At 43.3% G+C, this 22,824-nt stretch overlaps 1 protein-coding gene across 2 annotated transcripts in view; it reads right to left on the reverse strand.

The window, feature by feature from the left end:
- LOC142566862 (SEC14-like protein 2) overlaps positions 1 to 22,824 on the reverse strand; it is a 67,398-nt gene that overhangs the window by 39,527 nt on the left and 5,047 nt on the right. Inside the window, exons 2-8 of one of the 2 annotated variants that reach the window (XM_075677789.1) lie at positions 21,689 to 21,758; positions 17,503 to 17,546; positions 17,375 to 17,437; positions 13,620 to 13,713; positions 7,561 to 7,655; positions 3,130 to 3,208; positions 424 to 504 (exon numbers count right to left, since the gene is read on the reverse strand). In XM_075677789.1, coding sequence (XP_075533904.1) covers positions 424 to 504; positions 3,130 to 3,208; positions 7,561 to 7,655; positions 13,620 to 13,713; positions 17,375 to 17,437; positions 17,503 to 17,546; positions 21,689 to 21,758 — 526 coding nt within the window. The remainder of the gene's footprint in view (positions 1 to 423; positions 505 to 3,129; positions 3,209 to 7,560; positions 7,656 to 13,619; positions 13,714 to 17,374; positions 17,438 to 17,502; positions 17,547 to 21,688; positions 21,759 to 22,824) is intronic. The other variant, XM_075677790.1, reaches the window with a different exon arrangement.

Below are 22,824 nucleotides of genomic sequence, written 5' to 3' on the forward strand. Positions count from 1 at the left end.
TCACAACTTCTACACCAACAGTGACTAGATTTTTTTTAGATGCAACACACATCGTCAAGGTGACTTTACTTCACCAGCTCAAATACAATGTCTTCTTGTAGTCTGCACTCTTCAGTGTGCGTTGACGAAGAAATAAGTAATGAAATCTAATACTGATAAAAGAATATTATAATTTTTTGGAAAGACGGTATTCATTTTTGTTTGACATTAATTGTTCAGCTTTCTTGACCCAGCATCTCTCTCAACTTCCATCTGCCACATTTGCAGAGGAAACATTTTACTGTGTTACCATCAATTAGTTTTTAAAAAAGAAGTTTTCTTTGCTCTGCTGGTTAGCTTCTATAGAACACTTCCTTTGGAAGCTTTTGTTGGGAATTCTGCGGGGCGCCCCAAATGTGTAGCCTGCTCTATACTTTTGCTTACCATTAATGACGAATCCCTTTTCAAGGGACTCTGGATAGTTGGCCTCGTACTTCTTGAGCAGGTCAGTCAAGAGCTCGATCACTGTCAACAGGGGAAAACCGTATCATTTGATGTCCATGCCGAAGACACACACAATAAACAAACCGCCGCGGTGGCTTAGCGGTTATGGTGCTCCGTTGCTAAGCACGAGGTCGCGGTATCCAATGCCGGCCGCGCCGGCCTCATATCGATAGGGGCGAAATGCAAAAACGCCCGTGTCCCACGCATTGGAGATGTGTTAAAGGTCCCCGGGTGGTCAAAATAATCAGGAGTCCTCCACTACGGCGTGCCTTATAACCAAATCGTGGTTTTCGCACGTAACGCCCAAGAATTCATTCAATCAGACCTGACAAGTGTATGTGTTTATATGTAAGTCATTCAATAAGGAATCAACATGCGCATACGTTTTTGTTATTGCGAGAATGCAATATCTTTGCGTAACGAATTACATATAATTAATTAATTCTATTCAATAACATTTTTGGTAGCATTGTAATTGAACGATTACTTTGGTTGCTTGCTAACGCCCACTGTAATTCAATTACATTTTACAGTAGTCAATTACATGTAACCAGTCAATTGATTGACGAAACCAGATATAACAGCTATGGGCATTTAAATTTGGCGAGAACTGCAGTAGAATGCCGGTGGCCTGCACGTGATATTGTCCAAACGGATGAAAACCTTTAATTGGGTTACCTTTACGCCTCGAGGACCTGAACGTTGCTGTCTTGCATATTTGTACAGTTCTCTTAACAGTCCGACCTGTCAGCATATTCTCAATAAAAAAAATTCACTCCATCTATCTATCTCTCTTGGAAGTGCTTTTAAGAAGCCTTCGTAGGCAGTAAGAGTTGCTGCTTAGTGCAGTCTAAGACTTCTTTGATGCGCACAGAAGCTTTTGGCCGGTAAACGCACGTTTCAATACGTCCTGACATGTGAATTACATACATTTTGACACTCAAATAGCGCGGAATAAAATGGCTTAATATTATGCGACTTTATTTTAAATCATATTGCAGATTTTACCACATTTTTGGAGGAACATGAATCACTGTTGGAATCTATCACAATTAGTCGTTGAAGTCTAAATGGCTAACGAGAGAAGGGCGGCGGGAGACGGTCGACCAGACGTTGGCCGAAATATTAAAACGGCCTTTCTGTGGTCTGAGGTTAATGGCTACTTAGCAGTTTGTTCCCGGAGAATAACCAATGCCCAATTTTTCCATTTTTCACTAGCCCTATCGGGCCAGGGAAAAACAGTAAAATGGAACAATAATCAAACATTGCGACTTATAGAGGAGGCACACGCGAGTATCGCGACATTGAGCAAGCACAGTCGTACTCGCAATGTGTTTGTCCTTTACGACACTGCATTTCCTTCCACTGCGCTCATTGATCGAGTTTTCAGTGCCGCTGCCTGATGCCTTCACGAGAAAGCGAGAAAATTTTTATTACAAGCAATCGTTAGGCAACAAAAGCAACATTTCAAGGGCTGCAGTGCACGCACTGAAACAACCAAGTCAGCGAATAGCCCTGTCACACGGGCACTTGCGAACTCCGTTGACACGAAACTCCCCAATGCAGATTGACGGCCATGGAGTTGCGGCCGTACTACACGCCACAATGCGAGCTTTCGACGGGCGCCGCATGGGGCATAAACGGCGCTGCTGCGCTTACTTTCGCGTGCAACTGCTCGCATGTATACAGCCGCCGTTAAAGGCAGTTTCCTTTTTCTTTTTTTTTCTTTCTTTTTGCTGGAGTATGTAATCTAACAAAATCACAGCGAGAAAGTTTGCTGTACGTGGGCGCAAGGCTTGTTTTCCAAGCATAGCGAACTTGAAAGCGATGCTGGCCACACTGCGCTCTTGCTTTCGTGCGTGGCCAGCATGAGTTCAAGTTGTTCGACCGGTGCGCTTCGAGTTGTGATTCTGTGCTGTGTAATCGTGCTTGTGTTCGTGGTGAGCTCCACTGCTTCCAGACGAGTGACGAAGCGGGTTAACAAAAGAAATGGCGGAACGTCATTTCCCCATGCGGCATGGCGGAGCATTGGGGTAGAGGGTACAGGCGCTATGTCCTTCAAAAACAAATTCAAGATTCCCATTACGTGGGGTATAAACCAAGGCAAAAAAATTATAATGCTAAAATTTGTAAGTGCGCAAGTTACGACGATTTCATCAGCCTGGTTTCCTTTGCAGCTGTAGCTATCTGGGAACGAGAGTACTGAATCCAGTCGTAATGGTCATTGCCGAACTCCCTTCGCCAAAATCTCCATTTAACTTCATTGGCGCAAGGGAGACCATGTGACTGGGAGCGCAACTACCTTGACGTAAATACGAAGGAGTTAAATGGAGTTCGCGGGTGCCCGTGTCGCAGGGGTATTATCCTATTTTCTACATTTGTGCAAAGTTATTTCAAGCAGAGACGAAAGTAACACAAATGTAATTAATTACTCTTTGGTCCTTGCCAATTACTATCGTGGGGCAGCAATTGGTCACTTTAATCAAGCACAATTTTGAATACGGTAACTGTAATTGTAATAGGTCACCTTTTTTCCCTAACGTGTACATATTAAAACAACGCGAATGAATGAGCTCGCAGTAGCATGCTTCATGATAGAATTTGCCCGGCTTTACTAAATAGTAACCCTGAAAGAAAGGTACTCGCCTTGCCAAGAGTACAGCTGACGAATAGAGAAGCCTTCGAGGTCCACAATGATGTACTGGGTATCTATCGAATGTCCCAACTGAAATGGTGAGAGGATGATGAAATGGTGCGCGAAGATACAAAAGAAACCACGCGCTGCAATTGACCGCGACGCGCTGCACTACGGCGCACATCTAGTAGCTGTTGGTGTCAGCGCACACACGTGTTCACCCCGTGGGTACGCGCACGCATACGAGGTCCGTTCCACCGGATCAGGCAGTGAGTCGGCGAAAAAGTGGGAAAGGCTGTAGCAACGCCGCTCTCTCACTCACTCCACTCGAAAGTACCGATTTGGCTTCTAGTACGAGCCGGACCGCTGTATGAGATTGCAGTATTTTATGCGTGCACTTCTTCTGTAAACATTTTTATTATTTGTCGAAACAGAGATCGACGAACAGACACAAGATAGGATCAGTATCAAATTGTTGTAAAATTAAGCAAGCATAATGGAGAAATTAAACAAATACTGCAAGACGGATATGGAAAGGTCTGTTTAAGGAAGGAACTGTGTTGAAGTATTTTCAGTGTACTCGGGAAGTCCGCTAAGACCGCAACAATGCCAAATCAGAACCCTCCCCCCTCCGCCCCCCCCCGCTTCATGCGAAGATTAAATCGTGTGCATTCTCTTGCACTCAGTGATCGCCGAATGACTCTCACAAAGAAATCAGAAGCTGCTAGCTTGAGAAAATCGTCCGTTCATTGAATTTTGACAGCTAACGTAGAAGTGGAAAAGGTTTCGTCCAAGATGGGTCGGTGGTAGGTACACTTGATCCCTCGAAAGCAATGTTGCATTGATTGAAAAACTTCAGCTGACAGCGACAAATATTTTCAGAGCGTCTTCATCAGCGACGGAACAGATTTACGAAAACGACATAAAGCTGAAGTCGCAAAGCAAGAAGCGGAAAAAGAAATATGAGCCAAGGTCACGAAAGTCACGGAAGGATAATGCGCAAATCAAAGACATGTTGATCGTGTTTATGACTGTCATGGAATTGTGTACCACGAATTTGTACTTGAAGATGCAGCTGCCCACGCATCTTTCTATGTGGAGTTCCTGACTGAAGCGTTGGATGGATTGATGGATGTTATGAGCGGCCCCTTTGGAACGGGGAGCTGGGTTGCGCCACCAAGTTCTTGCTATTATGCTGCCTAATGTCCCATCTGGGTAAAAAAAGAAAAGAAAAGAAAAGGAAAAAGAAAGCGCACGATGAATTCCCATAATCAAATTTTCTGGCCCTGTATTGTGAACTTTGCTTTTGTACCTTTCCGTTTTTTTGTCGTTTCCCTATTTTTCATCCAGCAATCTTCCAGTGCGTCTTAAAGATCGTGTGCGCCGCGTGTGGTTAAATTTGTCGGAAGAGGTGTGTTGGATTCTGAACCATAATGATGCCCCTGCAGTCTCCATAACAAAAGTGCGCGAGATTCCCTAATCGAATTCGATCATGTGCTGCAACACCCTCTCTATTTGCCTGATATAACCCCCTGCGACTTCTTTTTATCCCTCAAATACAGATTTATGCTACGGGGGCGGTATTTCTAAGTTGTGACGGCAATTCAGACGGAAAATAAATTGCTGCTAAATCACCTAGCAGAAGAGGGCTTCCAAGTCTCCATCGAACAAGGAAATAAGTAGCAACCAGTGTATTTTGTTTTGTGGGAAATATTCTGAAGGATGCCACTTTGAGGCCCTGTTTGTGAAATTATTTTTGAAACGTACTGCATGAATTTTTTGCGACACACACACACACACACACACACACACACACACACACACACACACACACACACACACACACACACACACACACACACACACACACACACACACACACACACACACACACACACACACACACACACACACGCACGCACGCACGCACGCACGAACAGTACGTAGGCGCTGGGGTTTCATCCGACAAATATCACCGCAGCAGAAAAATGATAACTAGTGCTCCACTCTCACCACAACAAGTAGCATAGGAAATGTAAAAAGAAATACATAGAAAAGGAAGAATACAAATAAATAAATGCACCTGTTCGTTCAACATGCAGAGAGCAGGACTTGGGCGTTTGTAAGCAGCTTATCTACAAGTACATGAGAACGGAGAAATAGTTTTTTTGTGCAACCACCACACCGTATTTGATCAAATTTGTCGCATAAGAAGGAAAGGTTATCATCTTGTGGCTGTAGCAAGCAGATTTTCATTTAGTTCATGAATGATTTTACAAAAGTAACATCAGTGTGCTGGGTGTTCCAGCACAATGATGATTTAAATTTGGTGAGGAGACCGAGAAGAAGCGCAAAAAATGCAACAAAAAGGTGCGACGAAGAAAGTGCGACAAAAAAAGATGCCCTTACAAAATAAAAAATATCCACCTGAAACTGTTGACGGCGCTATTAAACATGCTGATGGAATGGACCCCGCAACAATCTTGTTAATGTAGCCAGCCATCACGTGTTGACCTAGCTCAGGCCAACCTCTCTGCATTCATTCAAATAGATTCTCTCTCTAGTTCTAACACATTCAGCATCATTACCAAACAGTAACACCAATCTTCAGAAGCATTACAACTCCTCTTGCAAAACAGTCACCTCAAAGTATTTTTGCCGAAACACCACGTGCAGTGTACCGTAGATCAAGGAACTTACGCGATTTCTTAACGTCATGAAAGATATCTCCATCAGCTAACCTTGGCTATCATCCTTGCCAAAAGCCCCATTGCAAGGCATGAACCCACATGACCACTACATCTGCAGCAAAGAGCACAGCGTCAAATTTGAATTTCAATATAAAAGGCGACTTCGACACGAGTAACGTTGTGTACATGCTGGAATGCTCCGTGTGCAAATTAATGCATTGGGCAAACTGAAACCCCCTTCAGACTGCGTTTTAACCCTCACAGGTCACTTGACATAAGGCTTCCTTCGTTGTTAGCTTTTACACATATTCTCATGATAGTACCGAACTGTTAGTTTTATTTTTATTATTGTTTAAGCTGGGGGGGGGGGGGGGGGTGCGCAAGTGATCCGCAACATGTAACAAAAAGCACAGCTATCAGGCATTAAACTATTTACACAAAATAAAACAATTCAGTACATCTGTGCATGTATCGAAAGATGATTATGACTTAAGTATATGGTGTAGGTCATTCTATATTTTTTGACGCTGAAAACAAGAATGTCATATTTCCACAGTTGGTGTTACACTAGGTAGTAGACTGAAGTTATGCGCAAACCAAGTTCAGTTGGTATTAGTGAGTAATCTGCAGTCTATAAATTCGTAAGTAAGCTGTTTCTTGTGCAATTTAAAGAAGAGAATACTTAAAGCGTATTTAAGCAATCAAGATACATGGAAAATAGAGTTAACTTCAAAATAGAGATATCATTACAGTAACAAGAACAGTTGGTATTTGTACCAATAGCCTGGTTCTGTATGTGTTAAATAGACGAAAGGTAACAGTTATGTTTTTCACAAGCAAGCAAAGCCGTTGGTGGTATGACTATGCATAAACGCAAAGCATAAATATACTAATGCGTGTACTGGAAAAAATGCTCGTGATTTAATCAGTGCTCTTATACCGAAACGCGTTTTTATTTAACAAAAGCAATATGTCTAGTTAACTTCATGTTTGGATCTAATCTTATATCAAGGATTGACACACAGTCCGCTACAGGAATAAGGTGGCTGTCGAGGGTTACTTGTGGTATGCATGGCAGCATCCTCTCTGTTGTTTGAAAAATCATGAACTGAGTTTTCACTGGGTTTAAAATTAAGTTTTCCCAATTTGATTGTTTAATTTAGCAAGTGAGGTTTTTAAAGATTTGTATATGAAAATAGTCGTATCATCAGCGTGTAGAACACTATTATAATGATTAGGGCAATCAAGTAAGTCGTTAATGTAAATAGAAGGCTTCAATTAGGTGTCCAAATTTTGAGCCCTGGGGTAGCTCTTGATTAATAACTTTAAACTCGAAATAAGCGTCCCCTGCACAAACTGCTTCTTCACGGTGAGGTAGCTTTTTAGAAAAGCTAAAGCGTGACTTGATTGTACCTAAACATTCTAGTTTGGGAAATAAGAATGGTATGGGGGGGGGGGGTTAACAGTGCCAAAACCTTTAGGAAAATCTAGAAATACTGCGCCCACAGATTTGCCGCTAGCAACAGAACACATCACCTATCGGTTAATGAAATTAAATCGATGTTGGTTGAACTGCCAGGACGGAAACTGAATGGGCAAGGTTTCAACAAATCAAATTTCGCTGGGTAGCTCTTATACGTTTAAGAAATAACCTTTCGACATTTATTAAGTATGCATCAATCATCTCACCTTATGGAGCGTGCATCACGAAAACAAGCAGACGAAGCGAGAATAGCAAATCCCTTTAGTCACCTTGCGCGAAGCCTCCCTCTTGATCTTCTCCTGCAATTCGAGCAGGTACATGCAGTGTCGGCAAATTTCGGACGGGGCCAGCACCTGCAGAAAACCTGGATGCATGATTGATAAACGGGGTAAATACACGACGCCAGCCAAAGTTGCCATAAAGAATATGGAAGGCCTAGGGGCCTGTCTTGCAGGAATGCAAACCTGAGGATGGGAAGTGACAATGACAGTTTCTATTGGCCGTGTAAATAAATTTGCGCTTACGGTTTAGGTAATGTTAGGCACTGAGTCTCTCTTTGTGTTCGACGGTCATTCGTTTTCCTTCGGCAAGGATTGGTTGCAGGAGTACAAGTTAGACAAAGTACAATACTTAGATAAATGAAAAAAATCAATTTACATGAAGTCAGAATCAGCTTTGGTGCTCCCAAATGTAGAAACGGTGCGAAAAAATGAGCGTGAGGGAGAACAATAAATTTGAAATATACAGTAGTCGCCATTCCCAGGTTTTGTCACATGCGCGTGAGTGTGTGTGCGTGCGCGTGCATGTACACCCGTGAGCAAAGGTATACGGACCAGGGATCGCGCAATAAAACTCATTTCTTCTCCTGTCTGTTAATGCAAGTGGAAATTTAAAGATTGCAGTCCGAACTTGGCATTACAAATTTTCTTGTGCCGTTCTCAGTTTTCGCTTATGCGTGTTAATTACAAAGAAATTCTGTTGTATAGGCGACTCTGTGGTTCGTATACTTTTGCTCACGGGTGTACGTCTGTGCGTGTGTAGGCGGTGAAAATGAGCTAGTGTTGGGATTAAGTAAAATGGCGAGTCCGCATCAAATAAACCTCGCAAAATGTCCCACACTACAAAGGCCTTGTCCCTAATCACATCTTCGCATGGTTGTTTCGGGTGGTTCGGATGGGAGTGCCTGTCGGCGCTCCCAGAAGATACACTCGGTCGCTTTCAGGTCACGTTTCCCGGCCACGTGTCCCTTTCCCGTGGTTGCGCTGACGAAGGGCGGCTCGCGGTCCGTTCTCGGCAACGGCGATTAAAATGGATGACGGCGCTGACCGCGTTACCGGAAGTTTTCCTCGACTTTCGCTTCCTTCCGTCTCACTGCCAGGAAAACCAGCCGGCTATTCGGTTGGCGCAAGATATCTCCCACTTGGATCCAGAGGACCTCCGCAATTGCTTCGCTCGAATTCGGAGAATTACAGCGACCATCCAGAGAATCCACTCGTATCCTGCGCATTCGATCTAATGCATTTAAAAGATAATTTCGCGCAAGCTCTTCCCTAATTTTTTAATTAAATTTAGCACCGAGAAGGATTTCTTTACCTCTTTACAATGAAGCAGTTGGAATCATTGCTTGCCTGTTTTGCGCGAAAAGAAATATAATGCGCAGTATCCCATCACTGCGTGCAGACACGTGGGCAAGTCTGCTCTCCACCGGCAAGGAATGGCAAACTTCGACGGGCCGCTTTTGAGCGCTCCATTGCGCTCTCGCGGAGCGATTTACGTTCGGCTGGTCGAAATCGTGCGCTCGGAACGCTTTCGCCTCTTTAATTCAGAGCGCTCAGAGGCATCGGAGCGCGACCCAGATCTGACAGAAACTTGATCACGTGGCCACGCAGATTGCTCTAAGAGCAGCTAGCACGTTCGGCCGGGGCAGACTTTCTGCGGAGCGCAGTAGGCGTCATTGGAATGCGTCATAACATGTACGGACAAGCCAGGCATACAACGGCGTTTGCATTCCATTAACGCGATTTCAAAGTAGATGTTAGCGCACGGATGCAGCGCCGGCTACTTTTCGTATCAAGTTTCTTTTTTTCTTTTTCATATATAGCGTCATGTGTGAAGTTTTTAACATGTGGTATTATGCATTGTTATATTTTTGTGCGTAATTTCACGTGCCATCCGTGAGCCTTCCGCGCTTGAAAGGCACGCGATAGGCATGAAAGAAGCGGACACTATGGAGCTGGTGTTAATAAAGAGGTTTGTTACGGGTGGTCTTCGTACAATTAACCTGCGACCTATTGGCGGAGGTGCGAGGTACAAGCACTGTGGCTTCGAAGCTTCCGATGGTAGTCCGCGTATCTTCGAGTCCACCCTCACAGCTAAAAAGAGCCGCCACCTGCAAGGACTACCTCCACCAGTATGCCGCTAGTGAAGTACACGAACAGGGTGCGAAACCAAATTCTTTACGAACAATAGTTAAAAAGTGTGCAAGCCCGTACCTTTCTAGTGCCGCAGGCTAACAGGTGGCATGTGGCAATACACTATATATATATATATATATATATATATATATAAAACGCACTCTACATATATGGCATAGTCATATAACATGCTCTACATGTTTAAGATCCACACATATGTACTTAACTTGCACTCTAACATAAGAGTCTAAATGACACAACGCTGAAAGAAGCCATAAATACACTTTATGGCTTCTTTAAGAACAGTACAATTTAGCATAGGAAGCACAAGAAGGGCGGTAGAAATCAAGCAATCATACCAAATACACTTTCTCAAAAAAAGTTATCGTGCATGCACATCTGCAAATAGCGCCTAAGTATGTCAGTGTCCTCAATAATTTTCTAAAGCTATTAGAAAATACTTCTGATGGACGACGATGTAAAGTGCGCTATTGAATGATGAAAATACACTTTTATTACGAAATGCCAGAAAAAACAAAACAGTCGTAAGGTATTCAAAGTTGTTAACGTAACAACGCTCACCAGTGTATACGCTTATTTCTTTCTACTTTTGCTTTGTTTCAGGCTGAACGGAGCTTTTTCTATATCGCACGGAGCATGCATAGCGCATTCTTAGGCGGATTACCTGAAGAGGAGGCCATTACTTGTACGATAAATCAAAACGTCCAAGTAGCTAATAAAATAATTGGCAATTAGTGTTTATGAATGTTCACTTCAGAAAACATCTCGCGATTGCGAAATTGGAGCGCAGTAGTTGTTTAGGCATGTTCATGTAATAGGACGCAGCACCTTTTCGAGATATCCTTTCCAAGAATTTGCTAAATATGCAATAGTGTTTTAGTTAGGATTGTGCAGAACTGCTTGAGTTACACTTTTTCAAAGCTGATGACTGGAACACCGACATAGTTCGTAACACACAAACACACACACACACACACACACACAAGCATATATATATATATATATATATATATATATATATATATATATATATATATATATATATATATATATATATATATATATATATATATATATATATATATACGTAACAATATTAAGGCCAGATATCTCGAAAATGGTGCTAGTTTTACGACCTCCTAAGAAGACACGACTTCACAACTACTATTCAGTTTCTCAATTACTACATGTGGCCTAAAGTACGTTATTAAAAAAAATTGTGAATATTTTTGTTCCCAACGAAAAACTGCAGTTCACTTAATTGCAGGGGGGGGGGGCGATGACTTAACGGGCAAGATGAGGTAGTAGCCTCGACTGCACTATACCCACTTGTACAGTAAATAGTAAGAGGTTCGTAACTGTCTGTGAGAGATACTAACTGCTGCTGTTACGAACTCTTTGTTTGCAGTAGGAAACTTTTTACTACATCTTTGATTTGGGCGACTTGGTTCACAGATATTCAAAAGGCACAGCGCGACTGGGACGGAGACACAGAAACACAAACCACAGCGCAAGCGCTGACTAACAACTGGTTTTATTTGCACCGAAACCGTCCTATTTATGCGCAAAGGCTTGTCATGTAACACCGCATTTAACACAGATATAGTCGCACGTGTTCAACCAAAAACAAGCTACCGCAAATGATTAAGAACATGCTGCTAAATCCATAGAAACAGTAAGAAAAACATATCTTCATGGAACATAGTTTAATATCGCCACTTGTATCAATGCTTAGGGCTAAGGGGAAGTCACTATGCAGAAAAAGTAATAATGAAAATAAGGAACATGCACTCAGCACAAAGTATCTACGCACTTGGCTTGAGCAGGCATCTGTGACGAAAATGAAACAAAAAAAAGCCTTTGAAAGGGGGTGAAAAATTTAAGACCTGAACAAAACCTTCATGAAACTCGATCTCAGCGTCATTCACATCATCACCTTGCTATACACACTTCTTTCAGTGCGTATAGCAAGGGTGGCGGGAGCGCTGCGGTGGTCGCGATCCTGCAGTCATCCAGCATTCAATCATAGGTAAACAAACGTGCGTTCACTTATCCAATTATTTTCATTGATAACTTTTTATCAGCACCTTTGCAACATATTTGTAACAGAGCATTATCAACGGGCATTTTTCCAGTTAATATGAAAACAGCTGGGGTTGCGATCTTGCACAAAGGTGGTCCTTTCAATAATCTTAAAAATTATCGACCGATTTCGGCGTTACCCTTATTCTCAAAGATTTTAGAGCACATAATAAAAACAAGACTAACCAAGTTTCTTGACGAACATGAATTGCTTGCCATGAAACAATTCGGCTTTCGCGAAAAAAAATCTACAGAAACAGCTTTACTTAGTATAAAATAAATATTAGCTAAGAATATTGATAGCGAGGAGTTCACCCTAGGAATATTTTCAGACTTCTGAAAAGCATCTGACTCGGTTAAGCATGACATACTGCTTGAAAAATTATCACATTACGGCATTCGAGGGGTAGCTCTACGATTAATACGCAGTTATTTAACAGACAGGCTGCAGTATACGCCTCTTCACGGGTATAAATCTCAGCTACAGCCTTTCAAATTCAGTGTACCACAAGGTGCTATACTCGGTCGACTATGTTTTATTATCAACATAAATGATATCGTGCCAGTACCACAAACTTCCTTAAAAGTTTTGTATGCGGATGATACTAGCTTCTTTTTCTCTGGCAGCCGGTTAAGAGATTTAGAAAAGTCGGCGAACTAGTGGTTGATCTCGCTTTCATACTGGCTTGAATGTAAACAGCTAGAATTAAACTTTAGTAAAACTGAATATAATTTATTCAAAGGCAGAAGTAAGCGCGAAGATTACACCATTTCTGTTCGATTTAAAAATAATTACATCCAGCGTGTCCCGTTGCTTAAATTCTTGTGTGTACTTTTTCATGAAAACCTCAGTTGGACCCCGAAAATCAACAAAGTACAAGCCAGTATGTCTAGATCAAGTTCAGTATGTCTAGATTAATTTCAACATAAACTTAGGTCTCTGGTACCGAACTGGCTAAAGCTCCAGTTATACTATTCACTAGTACATTCTCATCTCCATTACTGTCTCTTAATCAGGGGTACGACTTCAAGAAGGAACCTTGAAAGGTTAATAAAATGTACAGAAAATCTGGAACCAACTGAACACACTGCGCCACTTTTTAACAAGCTTAAATTGCTTACTGTTAAGCAACTTTACAGCCTTAAGCTCGCCTTGTATATTCGCAAGGAAATTGGAAACAAAGTGAGTAGTTATATGGCTCAGTGCTACCCTACCAATGTTCCCTATGATCTCCGACACGAGCCATTTAGAATATCGTTATTCAGAACGATTTACGGAAATCAAACATTGTTCTATCTAATACCTAACCTTCTCCTCAACAATAGTTATATCCACGAACTTATTCGAAAATGTACTTCTATACAAAGTTTAAAGAAAAAAGTTAAAATGTACTTGCTGTCTGGTACTGTGTCCTAAATAAGTTCTTGAGTTATAAAAAAATTATTTTATTGTTCTATAACCTTTGTACTCTGCTGCATTCCCTAACAGTTATACATTGCTAGGAATGGTTATGTTAGATTTTGTATAACGCTTGCAGAATCTTGTACTATGTAATATGTTGCCAGGGTTATTGCTGCTGCATTATTCTGTGATCCTGTTACTCAAGATGCCTAATCGGGATGTTACTTCTGTTCTGGAACAATTTTTTTGTGAAGCTGTAATGTACAAAGCCATTGTTTTGCTTTGTTTTATTCTCACTGTTTCTGAGCAAATGTATGGGTGGAGCGACCTTAGTAGGGCAGAGTTCATCTGCCTTTAGTTCTTTCAATCCAGGCAGTGTATGTCTGAATAAACTGAAACTGAAACTCACCCTTGATGTCTACACTGCCGACATTTATTAACCAGACCGGATGTCCCTTGGGATTGCAGTCGAGGATGCCTCCCGGAAAGTGTTCGCGCATCACCTGCGAGGAATGATCTGTCAACACGCTTCTGCAGTATTATGTCGACATGACAGAATCGAAGGCATAGTGGTGTTGTGCTCGTGGGACCCTAACCTCAAGAACGCGAGTCGACAGTGGTTGACATGGAAGAAAGACAATGTAACTTCTTGATCGCATTATTCTAGCATGTAGTTTGCTTTTCAAGTTACACTACCTGCAAGATAAGTCCACATTTACGGAGTGCGCTAACTCCATGGTCGGCCCATATTTTTGTTGAGTAAGGAAACCTTTACAGATGTGTTTTTAGGCGCTCGCTGGTTGAACAAGATAATTTGGGCTTAATTGCGGAACTTTTTGCGCTAATTGCGCAATATTACTGCACGCTAACTTGGTTAATCTTTCCCGTTGCAAGATAAATTTTGACACTTTCTTATAGTCCTGCGTGCGCTAAAGTGTCCTAAGTCGCCGTATCGTAAAGAAAGTGGTCAAAGTGGCAGCGACATACCTAGATTTCCCTAACCCCAAATCGATCTCAAGTCGCCAAAGAAGACTTCATCTCCAAAAAAGCACTTGCGCTAGGATTCTTCATAAGGGCCGATGAAAGCTAATTGCGATGTTAGGCATATCATTAGTGAAGGCGGCCAGCCAATGGAAAACTAACCTCCAAAAACTGCTCCTGACTTCTGGCCGCAGGTGTATAGAACTTTCCAATGTATAGACTGCAGACCAGGAGCTGCCACAGGCTGGCCGCCATAAAACGTCTTCTTAAAACGCCTTCCTGAGCCACGTTTATCGAAGTCAAAAATGCATTTGAAGATAATATCGATTATTTCCGAAATACTCGGCGCAAGAAGTACTTCAATGCGTTTAATAGAAGCGGAGTTATTGGCCATCAAACATCCCGTCGGTTCACATCCTGCCGGCTCGTCCGACGGATGGTAGCCACATCCGCATTTTGAAGTGCTATCGATAGCTTAATACCAAGTTGTCTAACCAAGAACGCAGAATTGAGCCGGTGGCTCGCAAGCGTGCTTGTAGTCTGACCTTAACTCCGCGTGGTTCGAGCGTAGTGGAATGTTCAAATCTAGTCGACATTAGCGAGAGCCGACGGCTACGATACCGATAAGCAGAGTAGCCAAAGCTCTAGTCCTACAAAGGTGACCGCAGCCGAGCGTGAGCAGACGATAGTAGGCTTCATCCGGAAGTACGTAATAATTATTGAAATTAGAATGCAGATTTTCGCTTCCTTCAGCGCGTTCGTTAAACTGCGTGAATAAGTATACGCAGTAACAGTAGGAAAAACACAATGATCCAAACGCCCTTCTTGACTAACGTCAGCTATTAACCAACAGCAGCCGCGCATGGGAATTTGCTATATTACGAAATAAAGCGTCCGGAAAAGAGTGAGGAGCAAGCTTCTGTTCACAAGAGAGCGTTTGCGAAAAATGTGACTTCGTGCTCCGCTTGCGACATCCACGCACCTCGCACGACTGCAAAATTTGGCCAAGATGTTCACAGTGCGTATGCGATCCGCGGGCAGTGCTTTTCACCGAATCCGAGGCGTGGTTCGGCACCCCTTTAATGAAGAGCAAGCAGGTATTAGCCGCGGCCTGCCATCTCCAGCAACGTTTCTCGCAGAGGCCAAGAATTGCCTAATTGGTACTGTTTACTTAAAATGGTGAGAAGCAGAGTGATGACATGCTCTGTCTTCAACTGCAAGAACTGCGAGAGAGACTTGAATGTGTGGGGTTAGACGGTGTGCGAGCTTCGTCTGCCTCAGCTGCACGACTGTGCGACTGTTCCTCATGCACACCTGCTGGCGACGCCAAGAATTTCTACTGCTGGCCCTGGATAGCCAGTGGCCGGCCATGACCAGCAACTCATTGCCGACAGTGACTGCCAGGCTAAAACAACTTGCAGCGAAAACCAAACGTTACCACCATTGTTGATACAATATATAACAGAATGATGAACTTCGATAAGCATGCAAGTCAGCGCTACGCCCTCCATACGCGAGAGCGACTGACATAGTACACATGTCCCAACAATCATGCGCCAAGATTTAAAAATACGCAAACTACACGTAGCTGGACAGCACCAAGATAATGTTATTTGCCGTGGCTTGGAGATACTCAAGTAAATATTGCAGTCAGCCTAATTACATAATTAGTCTTAATAAGTAATGAACTTCTCAGATATAGTAGATGAAAAGTGTCAATGAGAAAATTGTACAGAAACCCGAAAAATTCCCGATACAACTTTCTGTTGCTCAGTACGCGCTACATAAAAGTGTTTTTCCGAGTGTGAATTAAGCCCGCAAATACACGAAAAGTGCCTGGAGCGGCCAGTTCCGCGGCAATTTTGTGTGTATTCGCGGGCTGGAGAACCTGGCTAAAATGATCGAACTTAAGCCACAACTTTAATGATGCCCTTTTTTTTTTGTCTTCCCGTGATCCATTAGCATGAACGTTGAGGGAATGAGGTACTAAATAATTTCTACCAGTTCAAAATTTTACGTTTCTCTAAAATAATTCTGGATTCTATTTCAAACGTCGCTCATCCTGGGTGCAGCCTTGGCATTGTTCACCCACACGAAGCAGCTTTAAATAGCGAAGGCGAAAACCAATTTATGCCTAATGAACCTGTTGTTGAAAAAGAAAAGTATGAGTGAGAATAGAGCGGACGTTCTGTTCCCTGTAGTAAGGGCGAAATATTTTGTATAATGTGCAGACTTGGGTGATAGTATAAGTTGTAGAGCAGGTTCATGTGAGCCTTGCAGTTCGTGACCATCTCTTCTATCTAGGAGCTGGCAGGCATTGCATAAAGGTACGCATAGATAGCGATTACTTAAATTGCTTCGGCGGATCTTGATTTCCCCTGCGCATCTTCTACAACAGAAGTCACACTTTCTACCAGAACCAAGTACTCTTTTTTGTCGCTTAAGCGATCAAAGAAAGCCAGATAACTTGTAGAAACATGTTTATCGTGCGTTGGGTTCCGTCGTCATATATTTTACTTTATCAGGAGTGCTTGGTAGCGAAGAGCTTTAGAAGCCACTTACTATAGTAAGCATATCACTGTTTTAAGCTGGCTTAAGCGCATATTCATATACTACGGCCGCGAGCCATCACACATTGACGATACCAACGCCCATACATTCTTTATTGTAAGCGTCAGGAACGCCCTGCCTCATTGCACATTTGTGTTTTATTTCTATAGTTTGAACTGAGCAGCTTATATAAACAGCAACTCCTCTCCGCACTGATGACAGAAACAGTCAGCTTCCTCTTAGATATTGTTCTCGAAGACGGTTGTTAACAGGTGTTATCCTTCACGCGAGCAAGCTTCGGACAACAGTCCGAACGGCACCGTAAGCACAACGAGTAGCAGTGCCGTTGGAAGTGTTTTCTGAAGGTCATTGAATGCCGTCCCATTGACCACCAGCCTATTAGTATGCTGACCCTCATTACGTCATGCCACATGAGGTGCTTCCACCCGTCTTTGAAAGGTATGCGAACCGTGAAGACTTTGTTCTATGGAGACAACAAGCCGTCAAGCTGGATCTCTACTGTTAGAGGGCACTCGTTAGTACAGATATCACTTATTCATTAGGGCATAGAGTCTATTGCCATGGCGTATTGTAGTGCAAAGTGAAGTGTGAGGTGAATATCTACGAACTCACCTTGGGCACCTGATAGTCGGTAAGCAGGCTATCCACGTCACACTGCTGGCGCCATCGCAGGTGCTGTTTGGAAAGCGAAACATGAAGCAGGGACTGCGTGTCCGCCAGGGCGCACTTGACTGACTCACCTGACGAAACATGTGCTCCGCCCGGGCGGTGTCGAACTCACGTGCTGCGCATACGCAATACGTCACATAAACTGCGGCACACAGCGCGCCTAACAGTGAATTTCCTCCTTCGGACGAAAGTATCTTTAAGCGCTCAACAAATCTTGCCTATAGGCTTGTGTTAACATCAGAGGTTGAGACCAAGACGCGCGCTATATATAGCCTTCGCCCCGTGAGCCCTTTTCGTACGCTTAAAGGTGCACCTGTTCAGTGCGTCTGATGCAATTTTCGATAGTACTATAACATTTATTCAATTACCGTTTAAGTAAGCAGCGCGCCAGGGAATCGTTACGCCTCTGAGGGTTCCTTCAAGGAGATCAAGCTCGCCTCGACAAAGTCGTTTCGACTGCCCAAGGATACTACTGCTGAAAGTTTTCTCACAGAGAGAATTTTGAATTCCGTATTGTCAATCTATTTACCTTGGTGTTTATTGAGTTTTTGGAATGCAAAGAAGGAAGAATATCAATGGAACAGGTTAATAATAATAATATTTGGGGTTTTACGTGCCAAAACCACTTTCTGATTATGAGGCACGCCGTAGTGGAGGACTCCGGAAATTTTGACCACCTGGGGTTCTTTAACGTGCACCTAAATCTAAGCACACGGGTGTTTTCGCATTTCGCCCCCATCGAAATGCGGCCGCCGTGGCCGGGATTCGATCCCGCGACCTCGTGCTCAGCAGCCCAACACCATAGCCACTGAGCAACCACGGCGGGTCAAAAATGGAACAGGTTGCACAACTCAGTAAATATCAGTCTAGCTGAAGTAACAATGGTCAAAAAAAGAAACAAGCCCCAATGTTTTTTTTTTTGTCGCCAGAAAGTGCAAAATTGCGACTCTTTGTCAGATAAACCAAATCAAGGTGCTGCTTCCGTATTGCGTTTGGTTTCAACTTTCCTTCAGCTTTACCTGCAGTCGCAGAAAACGCTGAGGAAACCGTTGTTACAATTCTTGCCCAACAGACTTTACAGCATCATTTTTTTCTTAATTAACTTCTTATTGTAAAAACATACTAAATTTACTCGAATTTTTTGTAGAAATCAAGCCTTTTCTATAGCAGACATTTTTTGAAAGAGCGAGCAAAGCAATCCAATCACTAATAAACAAATTACAATAATTACTTTCTTAGTTATAAAATATACGGACATGTTAATGCTAAGAACTTGACAAGAATCGTCAAGAACGTTTAGATGCGCGTTCCTGCATCCCAAAGTGGCCATGTGGACCGAAATAGCTGGCGTCAAACTACTCGTTCAATTTACTTGATTACGCCTGGTGCAACTCCTTTGGACGTGTTCTCGGACCATAACTTTGTGCCCTACTATCGCCTTCGCGTGACGTACCGCTCAGCAAACTGGCTCATCCAGTTATGCTCAACCCGCCAATAGGCGCGCCCTGAAAGTGATGTTTCCGCAAGTGACCTTCCGCGAATACTTCCCCAGTTTGACGTATTATGGCAGCGTAAAAAGAAGCTACGACACGTCACGCTATAACGCGGAAGCTCTCGCCTCTGCTGCTGCAGTGGCTGCGCGTTGAATCGGTCGCTGAGCGAAGCGCCCATCGGTTTGTGCGAAGAAGTCAGCGCGACGGCACCTTTATTTTACGCGAACCTCGACGTCGCAGAACGGTTGCACCTTGAGTCACAGCGTCCCGGAGCCAGTTACTTCCGTCTACATGACCATTTTAAAACGTAGAAACACGTAACGAGGCTGGTATTAAGATTTACTCTAACTTTCCGATATGAACAGGTGCCGTAAAGAAATATTGTAATTAGTTTAAATATTGACTGCATCGCTTTTCTTTTTCTTGCAAGTGACGTCCACCAGACATACGGTTTATCAGTAGTGACGTGATGCGACAAAATTTTTGTAGGCTTTCTTCATCAAAAAAAATAACGTGTAAAAAAACGCACTAGATGAATGGATTAAGTACGGAGCCGTATTAACTTATGTCGATGAATGTGCGCGTTGTGTACGTACGTCGTGTCTCTCTTTTTCTCTCATTCTTGTCACCTCCGCTTGTCTCGTTCCAGACGTATGGCAGCAAACCGGAATTTTCGTTCCGATTAACCCTTTTAAAGACAAAGTCTTTCTGAGTGATTTCCCACCACTTCTCCGTATCGGGTGCATTTATAGCCTCTCATCGTTTACACGTAAATATACATCGTAAATGTACATCGTGCCATCGTGTTCTCACACTTAGTAGTCGTGGCAAAACATGTCGGCGCGCGGTTTCTGCAGGGAACCACCGCGTCCCTCACATCGCGCAAACATGCTTGAGCGTCTTAATGGTCGCCAGCCGAGGAGCTCCAGGCTAATCGCACTTGAGCAAGGACACACGCGCCAAGACGACTCTGCTGGTCTCGATGTACAAACAACGTTCTGCGGCTTGTGGAGCGTGTGCTCAACGCACTGCGATAGCCTAAGGTGTCAACGTCTGCAAATACGTGCAGTTCAAAATCAGGCGCACATCGGCGTACCTCACATCAGAACGTAGTTTTGTCGTGCTAAATCACGAAAATATTTAAATTACTGAACCCGCCATCATAGCTAAAAATTTGGGTTGATCCCGAAGATAGTGCAGTAGAAAACGAATTTGACTCCGACGCTACTCCTAAACAATTCACCCGAGGAGTGACGCGTTAAAAGTGCGGTAAGCAGTTACTCCGCCCGTAGCTCACGCACAGCTCGCTCTGGAAGACTTTGTCATTCGTCGACTTCAACTGGAGGTTGATTCTCGAGCCAACTTTTTTATTCTTTCTTTCGTATCTCTGATACTGAGTGCTCAAGGTGAGATCCAAGTGACGTACAGGCCTAAGGTGCGCCGAAATCATCGGAGAAATCACGCCACACGACAGATTATTAGATAACATTGTTTATTAGGAAGAGTAGGACGCTGGTGACTATTTTTTGTGTCAAACGCTGTATCCATAGAGCGCGCGGGCGTTTTCTATGCGGAAAAGGGTAGCTTCACTGTTTAACGGCGTGATGGTATAGCCGGTTCTCGTCAACCGGCTACGTCAACCTTCGTCAACCGACAACTACAGCATACTGCATCGATACATCTGTCGTACAGGTCCTTTTTATTAAATCCCTGATGAAGACATGCCTTGATAAGCCTTTTTAAAACAATGGGTAAAAGCGCCGGCGTGTGCGATAGGTGGTCTAGCTTTTCTTTTCTGATTGAAAATAAGAGAAAGAATGGGGCGACTTGAGCAAGATTTGACATTGTTTCTGCGGTGGATTTCAAACGGTTTTGCACAATGAAGAAAGCTGAAATTAACGTGACTTGAGGACTCTCAATACAAGTCTACACAACGAAGGGCAAGCCCCGTCTAAAGCGAAGACACGCCTTTACTTTGCACGCGTTTCATTTAGGCATACCCTGTGAAATTAAAAAAAAACGAGGAAAGTTTCGCAATTCTTGTTCCGTACATTCCTTCCTCTCTTCTGTTTTCTGTTTCTAACATTCTGTGAAGCTTCACATACATTTTCTGTTAATGACTCTTCCCGTCACTTTACAAAAAAAAAGTTGCTCTTGTAGGAGTGACATACCACTCACGACTGCACTATTCGAGCAGTACGACAGAGTTAAGAGAAACGATGCCGTTGCAGCGGATCAAACAAGCAGCGATAATCATGTTACATACAGCACATGGGAAATGACAGAACAATTGCTGACTTGACATCTGGCATTACGCTACGCATCCGAGCATCAACTTTAACAGTATACACTGTGCAGCCATTCTGTGAGTGGTAGGGCTGGCCCGTCCAGCAGTTGTAGAAATTGAGGCTAACCGGATCGAGTACATGGCATTTGTTTGCCTTCACTTACGCCGGTAGTGAAACTGCCCACAAATTCGAATTGTGGATAATAAAAAAATCAATAAAATATATTTCGTTCACAGAATTCACGGAGCATATTTCCTTTTACCCTATTAGGACAAATCCTGTTAAGATCAAGAAAAAGACTATCATTCAACGTATACAGGAAAACAAGAAAGATATTGTAAATCAAAGGCTCTATCGAGTTTCGGCTCAAAACTGTAATCAAATAAAATAAAATTAAAGTCCTGTTTTCCGTTGTGGTATTTTTCAGTTATTTTTTGACAGGGTAAAATAAGGATTCACAGCACGGTAGTGCTCACCTCGTAACCATCGCAGCAAGTAGGCGTCGGTGTCCTCCGGGCGCCGGACATCCGCCACCGCCGTGCGAAACTGCGGCAAGTTGTTGTCCAGCATTTTTTGGTGTCTCGAGTGCGGGATAATTGCGCTAGTGGCATATTGCCGAATTATTTCGAACAACTGCCAGTGCAACTGAACTACAGACTTCATCGACGCACTGCCGTTAAATGGGACAGAAGATTAGGCGGTGATTGCCCTCACAATAGGATGCAGGCGGCAAGTACAAGGCAGTGATAATTGCAACTGGCTGGTGCGACGAGTTCACCCTGCAGTGTCCGTCAAATGGCGATAATATTAGTGTGCCAACTAGCAGCATTTCCCGTTCGTTTTTTTTTTTTGTTACCTCTGTGCTTACCGGCCACAATTCTGGGTCTTCCACGCCAAATGCCGGCACACCATCCCGCGCGTCAAATTTCCTAATCGCACCCAGAACGAATATTTGAGCAAGACGAGCGTTTATTAACAATTGAACTCCGAATAATTTATCGTTCCTAAACAAAGTAAAATGCAATGTTTGTATGAAGTACGTGCGGTAAAAAAGAAAGAAAGCAGAAAGACGCTTATTTGCATCATTCTACGCATGGATGGAATATGCCGTTCATAACTGGGTGTTCATACGGTCAACCGAAGAACTCGTGCAAGAGAAACAATTGCTTTACCCAAGCTCACCGGAGTGTTCACTTCACCAGTGCACGTAGAGTTGTGTTGGTAGATGGAGATTAGTGCAATAATACGGCATTACGCATTGTCCTATACTGATGAAAACACGGCGGGACTGAGCAATAGCTCTTTTCGTGGCCTAAATTGAGACCAGAATTGGTACTTTTCCGAAAAGCGATGCATTCCTAAGGAAGGACAGCAAAAGACCGAGAAGTCAGCGATATCGCGGCTTTCGCTCAGGGAGTGGCGCCTCGGCGCCCCCACACAACCTGGGATCTCCTGCAGAGTCATTGGGAACAATGCCTTCCTGCACAGGATTTTCTGCCTCGAGATTCCAATAAAGGGTTGTCATTCCGTGTATTCGAACAGAGACGAGCTTTTTATAATCTGGAATAACGAATTCGCAAATCGAATATGAATTGAATAACCATGACTATTA

The sequence above is a fragment of the Dermacentor variabilis genome, unplaced genomic scaffold (genome assembly GCF_050947875.1).
Source record: "Dermacentor variabilis isolate Ectoservices unplaced genomic scaffold, ASM5094787v1 scaffold_13, whole genome shotgun sequence".
NCBI lineage: Eukaryota > Metazoa > Arthropoda > Arachnida > Ixodida > Ixodidae > Dermacentor > Dermacentor variabilis.